General features: G+C 42.7%; 1 protein-coding gene across 3 annotated transcripts in view; it reads left to right on the plus strand.

The window, feature by feature from the left end:
- Positions 1-9,669, plus strand: part of Dst (dystonin) — a 398,187-nt gene that overhangs the window by 168,735 nt on the left and 219,783 nt on the right. For all 3 annotated transcript variants that reach the window (XM_029481652.1, XM_021175158.2, XM_029481658.1), the window contains one exon: positions 824-885. In XM_029481652.1, coding sequence (XP_029337512.1) covers positions 824-885 — 62 coding nt within the window. The remainder of the gene's footprint in view (positions 1-823; positions 886-9,669) is intronic.

The raw sequence follows: 9,669 nt of genomic DNA on the forward strand, positions 1-9,669 counted from the left end.
TATAATAGTATGCATAAATCGCCCTGAAAATTTCACTGTATGCATAAATCACCCTGAAAATTTCACTGGGGAACTCCTGCAGCTGACAAATACTTTCAGCAAAGTAGCTGGATACAAGATTAACTTTAAAAACAATCAGTAACTCTCGTATATACAAAAGACACATGAACTGATAAAGAAATTGGGGGAAGTACCCCTTTCACCATAGCCTCAAATTACAGAATCTCTCAGGGTATCTCTAACCACGCAAGTGAAAGATTTGTGTGATAAAACTTCAAGGCTCCGAAGAAAGAAATCAAAGAAGATATCAGAAGACTGATGCTCATGGGGTCTGTAGTAGGATTTCATAGGTAGCATTAACATAACAATACAACATAATAATGTCATCTGCAGATAACCATGATTTGACTTCTGTCTTTCTGCTGTGTATCCCCTTGATGTCTTCATTTGTCTTACTGCTCTAGCTAAGACTCCAAGTAGTCTACTGATAAAGAGAGTGTTGGCAGCCAAGTGTTGTTCCTGACTCTAGTGGAGTTGCTTTGTGCTTCTCTCCATTTAATTTGATGTAAGACAACCGTTTGGAGGCAGTGCTGTGGTAGGTGGTAGCGGCTGGGCAGCAGGCACAGCAGCAGGGAGAGGTGAGCCTGAGGGCAAGCCCATGGTGCTTTCTTCCCTACGGATGGCTCAGTCAATGGGTGTTAGTGACACTGGACACACAGGAGGAGATCCTCCGAACAGTCCAGTTTTGTTAACTTCAAGACATGGAGCATCCTGTGCATGGGTCATACCAACCTTATTTTATGTTTGTTTGTTTTTTTTCCAGATGAGCGGGACAAAGTTCAAAAGAAAACATTTACAAAATGGGTAAATCAGCATCTCATGAAGGTGAGTCGCTCACTCGCTCCAGTGCTGGAGCGGCTTTGAACGCTCTGGTGCATGGGCAGAGCTATGGATGCCACATACCACTAACCAATGTCAACTGCACACACACCGAGGCACTTACGTTGTGCTTTTGTTGTCATAGTGGAGGGCGTGTGACATGTGGGTAATGATGGCGGAGGTGAGAAGGTAAGTACCCCTGACTAGTGTGTTTTGTGACATTAGTGCAAGCGCTTTTTATTGGTCTCAAAAAGGAATCTGTCACACATGCGCAGGCACACGCATGGGCGCACATGCTCGGGGGCACACACACACACATACACACACACACATTTGGACTCAGAAAAGCTGCTGTCTGGCACAAACCGTTTCTCTCAAGATTCCTGTTCTGCACTCAGAAGTTTGTATTTTTTTGTTTGGACAGCAGAGGCTTGGGTGAGAATGGAATTGGATATTGGAGAAAAGCCGGGAGTAGTTTTATTTGTGCCCAAGGATTATGTTTGCATTGCTGTGAGAAAGAGCTGTGGCTCTTAGATTAATATTATTTGTGTGCTGTGTCACCTTGAGAATTTGATAGACGCTCTCTAGAAAAGTACATAGGATTTTCCTTATCATTCTATGGTTGGATTCTAGTGAGGCCCATGTGGTTTTACAGCTAACTGTTGGTCACTTTTTCTCCCTGTATTTTTGTAAGGACCTCTGAAATTCCAGTAGGGAACCCTTCTGGGTGGAAAGACTTTTTCCGGTTAAACTAGCATAGAGTGCAAGGCAAGAACAGTGTAAGATATGACTTTAGCCAGGTGTAGTGGTGCTTACCTTTTAACCCCACTACTCACGAGGCAGAGGCAGGCAGATCTCTATAAATTTTAGGCCACTGTCCTCTAGATTGTGAGATCCAGGCCAGCTACGGCTACATTGTGAGACACCATTTCAAACAAAAAAATGATTTTAATGTCAGGAACATATCTGAATTATCTGAGTGATATCCCAGTCTCTGCCTCCTCTCCATTACCCAGCAGCATCCTGTGCCAAACTCTGATGGTCATGTACAGAGAGAGAGAGAGAGCATGTCACTTATTCTCTAGTCGAGAGTCACTTTTGATAGGAAACCTGTTGTGTTGAGAAGAGCTGGATGTCTGTGAGGAAATGCACCACAGGTTGATGCAGGAGGCCAGGAGTTTTACCTGCCGTCTTCTAGGCCTTTGGTTCATCCTGCATGTATCAGGCACTGGGACTTTTTCCACTAGATAGGGCAGTGATGAGCTGTAGTCAAGAGGATTTTCTGTCTTAGTTACTTTTCTATTATTGTAATAAGACACTACGACCAAGGCTGCTTATAAAAGAAAGCATTTACTTTGTATCTTAGGGTTTCAGTTGATGACTGAGAGAGGCTACTATGAGGGCAGAGAGGCTTCATGTCCGAGTAGTAGCTGAGAGCTTACATCTTGAAAAACAACTGGGAAGGCGGAAGAGGGGAGGGAGAGCAAGCATACTACACTCAAAGCCTGCTCCCAGTGACACACGTCCTTCAGTAAGGCTACACCTCCTAATCCTTCCCAAATAGTTCCACCAGCTGGGAACCAAGTATTCAAACACATGAGCCTATGGCTGCCATTCTGACCCACAGTTTTCTGTCTTAGAGTGACTGCCATGGAAGCAGCTGGTGCCCCTGTGACCACTGTTGGCCTCAGCCTCCATCAGTGTGGTGACCTGGGGATGGGCAGGGGCGTAGGGTATTGGTTTTCCCAAATGTTCTTGAACACACATAGCTGTGGTAACTTCCATGTTGGTAGTCAAGTCACACCAGAGAGAAGCACAAACAAAGACAGCTATCAAGAGGGCCATAAGACTGGCAGTAGACATTTGCAGGGGCCCGTGTGAGCCTGGCCTGTTACACTGTGCTGCTCATTTAATAGATAGTTTATAAGCTAGATGATTACATATAACAATATTTTACTAAAAGTATTCAAATATTAGTTATGTATTTTGTAGACTCATTCTTAAGTCCCATATCATTATGTCTGTCTAGAATATGCATTCTGTATGTAATCACATTGTGTACATTAAATCATTCACCCCTAGAGATAACCCTCTGACATGGCTTAGACTGCCGGTTTCACATATGTAACTTTTAGGGTTAGATAGATCTCCAGGGTTCAGAATTTTCTTTTACCTGGAATAGCTCCTGGTATAGTTAATGCTTAACTCTTCTATAGATATAAAATGAAAGTCTCAAATATTGAAGGCTTAATTATGCTAATTATAGTAACGCGTAAGAAAATATCTATTTTACATAAAACAACCAGTAAACTGATGCCCGAGTAGCTGCTTCATGCTGTAAGAGCAGACTAGTTTATTTCATGGAGTCCATTAGAGGTCAGGATTTTAAATTAACTCTTGGTTGGGGCATATAGTTCAATGGTTGAGTGCCTGTTGAGCACACACAAGACCTTGGGCTCAATCTCAAGCATCCAAACAAAACAAAATTAAGTTAAAATTATCTCCTATTTAATGTAGAGTCACATTAGGGAGGTAGGAAGCTGGAATGTGGCCTTGGCTGACTCCTACCACCAGCTGCTTATGTGCTTGCTTGTGGGGTGGCTTAGGAGCAGCTCATGCTGGGCTCCTCTCAGAGCTCTGAGAAGCTGCTGGAATCACACTTCAGTCATCAGAGCAACCTTGCTGCCCCCCATCCCCAACCTACCCCCACCAGACTTCTGTTCTTGTCTAGAAGTCACAACATTATCCTGAGGTAAGGAAAAGCAAATATCCACAACCATTCCGGGACACTTAAGTCTAGGCCATTTGCCTCCGTCCCCTTTGTCTGGTCCACCTAAGATTTGATGAGAGGGGAATGGAGTATGGGGCAGTGAACCTGTTTCTGTCACTGGAGCGAATGCTATTTTAGTTGGACATGTGGTCATAACCCAGTTAGTGGGAACTATAAAATAAGAATATGCATTTTTTTTGGTGAGAAAAATGTTAATTCTGAGAAAATAGTCCTGTGTTGAATTTCTTCTCTCTTGGCTAGAAATGTTGACTATATTCTAGGTGAAACTGAAGTGGGGGTCAGGGAGGCCCTGCGTCCTTCTTGCTTTCTTCAGTCCCTTTAAGGAAAAGTACACCATCTGAAGGGATTATATAAAAATCAGACCATGTTATTTAAGTGTTACGGGAAGGCAGACATTAAAAACAAGGCCCCAGAAGTTCAGGACACGGAGGAAGTAAGCGGGGTGGCGGTGCTTCACTCAGCACCTGTATGATGGCACCCAAGTGTGAAACGGTTTTTTCCTTAAGATGTTTGGTGGTGTTTTAAAAATATAATGTTTTCTGGAAAAAGTAACTTAGTTCACTGTTCTATTGCTATGAAGGGACACTATGACCAAGGCAACTCATAAAGGGAAAGCATTTACTTAGGGGCTGGCTTACAATTTTGGAGGCTTAGTCTAATATCATGGTAGGGAACATGGTGCTAGACAGGCATGGTGCTGGAGGAGTAGCTTAGGACGGTATCTTGACCCACAAACAGAGAGAGAGGGAGGGAGATGTGGAGGGAGGAAGACAGACAGAAGACAGACAGACAGACAGGGTCTGGCATGGTCTTTTAAAAGCTTAAAGCCCACTCTCAGTGACACACTTCCTCCAACAGGGCCACACCCACTCCCAGACCACACCTCCTAATCCTTCTAATCCTTCCAAATAGTTCCACTCCCTGATGGCTAAGCATTCAAATATACAAGCCTATAGGGGCCATTCTTTTTCAGACCACCACAGTAATTTTCCTTAGCTTGATTCTTTTTTTTTAATATTTATCTAAACTAAAATTATTCTTGTTGAAAGTTAACTAGGCAGAAGAGGTGAGGCATGCTTGCTGGGGGCCATCACCTCTTCGTTTCCCTTTCTGGCTTGTATTTTAGAGTTCCCATGCCCCACTGAGTGGATGACTGCCCGCTGCACACTGACTCTTCTGTCAAGAGTGCCTCCTCTGATTCAACATCCTTTCAGATACTTCAAGGAACAAAAATCTCTCAGCACATTCCTGTCTGCTGTCTTTGTTTACTGTGGGAGTCATGTGGTGGGAACATTTATCCGTGTTTTAGCATAACTTAAACCACAGCATTGTAACATGACTGAAATGGTTGCTCCTGAAAACACTGTGGCTTTATTTAGCCACGTTACCTGGAGAATTGTTTTAAAATGCAGTTTCTGGGGTCCACAGCACTTATGGATAACCATCATGTCTAGGGCTCTCAGTGTTTCTATAAGCTGGAGGTCATAAATACCTACTTGTTATTACTGGTCACATGCAAGTCCTTTTGACATGCTGCTGCTTAGGAGCTCACGGGGCAGTAATCTGAGAAAGGGCACCAAAGATTCAAGCACCATGGGGGTCATCTCTACCTGTGGTGTGTGGAAGGGTAGGGCCCAGGAAAAAGGAAGCCCTTTATCCTTGAGGCACTGTAACAGTTACCAGAGGTGTCCCTTTACATGTGGACCTAACCCAGAAGTGCAGAGGTGTCTCAGAGGGTTGGTCTAAGGGGTAGCAGTTTTTTCAGAAGATGAGCCTGCAGCAGTCCATGCAGTGTTTTTCTCTGTATAGGATGGACCTTACTCTAGTTACCAAGGAATCGGGGTCTTCAGCATCCATCAGTAAAAGCAGTGCTTCTCAACCTTCCTAATGCTACAGCCCTTTAATACGGTTCCTCACGTTGTGGTGACCCTCCACTGTGAAAGCATTTTCATTGATACCTCATAACTAATTTTACTACCGTTATGAATTGTAATATAATAGCTGATAAGGAAGATATCTGATATGTTACCTATAAATGGGGTTGGACCCACAACTTGAAAGTCTCTGGGTTTAAATTGTTTATTCCAAAGTATTGTGTGAATGATGTTAATTATGATGACTTTTTTTCAAAATTTTGCTGATGTATAATTTATTGGCTTATCTGGAGAAGAACACCAAGATTCCAGTGTGGGCCCACTCCCTGTTTGTTTGTCCATGCTGGGCTCCTGCATGGGAGACAGCCAAGTGGCTCTCCTTTCTCATTCCCCAGCTTGTCTCTGGAGGGCTCAATTCAGTCCCGCCAGAATGTTAGTGACTTTGTGGTTCCACTGAAGTAGTCAGTTGATGCTTTGTTTTCTGATTGGCTGAGGAAGAGTACAGGGTTATGGAGACATGGGGGAAGAGGCATTGTTTCATCACGTTCTTGAATATCTCTCTTAGGACAGAGATATTTTTCAATTACTGACTTTATAAAGGCCCAATGAAAATAACTGCAGTGTTTTGATTCTTAAGACCGATAAATGAGATTATCTCCAATACTTTTGCCTCCTAAATGTCAGGTGCCCCAGACTCATTGGGAAGACTGTTAAAATATATGAGGTTGGGGGCTAGAGAGATGGCTCAGCGGTTAAGAGCACTGACTGCCCTTCCAGAGGTCCTGAGTTCAAATCCCAGCAGCCACATGGTGGTTCAACCATCTGTAATGAGATTGGATGCCCTCTTCTGTTGTGTTTGGAGACAGCTACAGTGTACTTACATATAATAAATACATAAATAAATCTTTAAAAAAACTAGATGAGGTCCCCAGCAGCTTCCGTGTCACTATTCTAGGATGGGGCCTAAAAATTCGTTCTTCTAGCAAGTTGCTGAATGTCCGTTTCTGATCAAATGCTGAAGCTATTGAGCTGGAGCCATGTTTAAGAACTTCCCATGGATAAATGGATCAATATAGGAACGACCATATGAATGTAGAACATTCATGAGAGAACACGGATGTGCGTGCTTGTTCACAGGTGTGCAAGGGCCAGAGAGCAATGCTGAGTCTTTTATTCTCTTGCTCTCTCTTTCATACTACCCCATCATGATTCTTCATTTTGAAATATATTCAGTGACTGCACACGGGTAAACATATTTGGCACATCCAGTTAGTATTTTCATTTATAAAATATAGCTATGAGACATGATTCTATTATTCTATTCTGTTAGAATTGTTTCTAATAACTATATTTATTGAATTCCAGCAGGCATGGGTATACAGTTGTCCGTGTGGCGCTTTAACCACATTATCATCAATATATCAATCATAGTTGCATCTAGCGTGGGTCTAGACCACACACCAGGTCAGGTATTCACGCTTTCCTGTATTTCATTCATTCTCACAGCGCTCACTGTAGACACAGCATGGCTACTCTTACCACTGTGTTACAGAGATCCCATAATTTCCCAAGGTTTAACAGTAGTGATCAATAGGGCAGTGTGGAAAAATAAGGCAGAGGTTATACAGTGTCCAAGGACTGAAGAGACGTCTAAGGAAAAATGTAAAAATTTTAAGCTAGGTCTTTTGTTCTTTCTTCCATGCTAAATACATCAGGATAGAGTTGGAGTTGAGCGACCAAAGCTATGGAGAGAATGGTGTGGTGCCATTTGGACAACCTGTTTGCCCTTACTAACAGGAATTGATATTTAAGTCATTCTTTTTGTGGGAGTTTCACTTAAGGGAGGTAGGTTGGGTGGTTTTTTTGGGGAACTGTTAGAAGCCCAAAGCATAAAATTCAGAAACAAGTCTTACAAGTCAGATTTTTATGAATAATCAAAGTCAGCACTTTTATGATTGTCAGAGACACGTGGAAGAACATGAAAACAGGTCCAAGAAAATGGGAATTCAGAACTCCAAATATGTTTTATAATGAGGATGTTGATGGGATAGCATGACAGAGAGCAGTCAATGAAAACACCCAACTCCTCTGACTCTTACATATGTGTGAGTAAGCATCCACACTCACATATATGCGCCATACTCACATACATGCACAAGTACACGCACGCATGTGCGTAACACTGGGGCACTATTTACCAAAGCTGAACTTTTGTTAACATTACCTTATTTTGTCTGTCAATGGCTCTTGTAAAATATTCATTGATTTTTGTTTTACATGCGTGAATACTAAACCTGCCTGTATGATGCATAAGCAGCACTTGCATGCAGTGCCATCAGACCCCTGAAGAGGGAGTCACATCTCCTGGAACTGTAATTGCAAATGGTTGTGAGCCTCTGGATAGGTGCTGGGAATTGAACCTGAGTCCTCTACTAGAGCAGCCAGTACTCTTAGCCATTTAGCTGTCTTTTTAGCCCCAGTGTATATTCTTTAAAATAATAATTTGAACCGTTGGAAGAAAACTTACATATGTCATGGCTCTTTGCCTCTGGACACTTGAAAGTGTGTGTGAATTCATCTTTGTAGCCACACAGTTAACCAACTATGTACATTTACATTGGTGTCGTATGTGATGATTATATTCCAGTTCTGTTGGCTGTACCTTCATAGCGTTTTCTTGTAAGGCAGGATCCTGGCCAGCATTGCCAATGCGCTTCATTACTGCCCTTTAACATACCTTCATCAGAAAGTTCACTCAGTTACTTCCCTTAATCAGAAACAGTTGCATAGCCTTTGTATAGACTTACCACACTGAACATTTCTGAAACATATACAATGTAGTTTTGTGGCAAGGGCATTGTCCTAGGACAAAGAGAAGACAGCTTAATCAGTATCTGTGGAGGCATGCTCAGTCTGCTGTATTCTTGTGGTCTCAGCATCACAGACCTAAGCCCTGTGAGGGGGACAACGTGGGCTAAAAGTCTGTCCACGTTACACCCTGCTGTGCTCAGGCTCAGCCCCTGGATATGAGCCCACTGAGTAGTTGGTGTCTGTGCACGTAAATGCTGCCTTCTGGCAGGAAGTCCCTGGGCACTGCTTCTCTGCTACAAATAGGTTTATAGCATGGGAAATTAGTTTATTGCAAAACATATTTTGAACTTAATTTTATCTTATGACACAGAAATTATTTCTTCTTTTTTGGACATTAGGGCGATGTAAGCCCTTTTAAATGAGTATAATATTTGTGGACTACTGTTTTAAACTAAGAGCATCAACTCCCCCCCCCCACTCCCCCATAACTTCATCATAAAATTTTAGTTCATTTCCATTGTGTATTATTTTCTGTTTCTTGATGTCTTGTTCTCACCATTACCACCACTCTTGCTGAGTGGCAGATGCTGCACTGGTCAGTAGGCAGAAAACACGTCACCCCATTTTCGTTTTACCGTGAGGAAACTGAGGCTCATGGGAAAAGACAAGCGTGTCATCTGTGAGACACAGGCATAGCTGACATGTACTCAGCTCTTACGATTCCATGAGCATCTCTGTGGGGCCATGACTTCTGTTTGCATTCTTCTTTAGTCAGTGCACTCTGCAAGAATATAGAGATACAGATGCAAGTCTGCAAAGAAGCCAGGCAGCATTCCTGAAGGGCAGAGTTTTAACTAAAGATCAGTAATGACCAAGACATTTTCATTAGGTATTAACCTAAAGCTTGTTCTTCAGCCCGCTCCATCAGAGGTGTGTGCATTCTGTGGTTGGTAAACTGAAGCAGACTTAGCATCCAAGCTGCCAGAGGACAGCTGCGCTGCTGGATCATTATAACAATGTATCCCCGGCACTGAGCAGAGGGTTGGAATGTCAGATAAGCTGCTGTTTCCTTCCACCGCACTAATGAACCTCTTACTTAACCAATGAGGATGAAAACAAGTTAATCCCCCATATCGAGTTTATGATATAGAACCATTTCAACAGGGCAGGATGAGGTTGACTTGGGGGAAGCAGCAGAGTCTGCTGGGAGAAGAGTTGGCGATGCATTTCTTCTTCTTCTTCTTCTTCTTCTTCTTCTTCTTCTTCTTCTTCTTCTTCTTCTTCTTCTTCTTCTTCTTTAAAGATTTATTTATT

Source organism: Mus caroli, chromosome 1 (assembly GCF_900094665.2).
Source record: "Mus caroli chromosome 1, CAROLI_EIJ_v1.1, whole genome shotgun sequence".
In the NCBI taxonomy this organism is placed as follows: domain Eukaryota; kingdom Metazoa; phylum Chordata; class Mammalia; order Rodentia; family Muridae; genus Mus; species Mus caroli.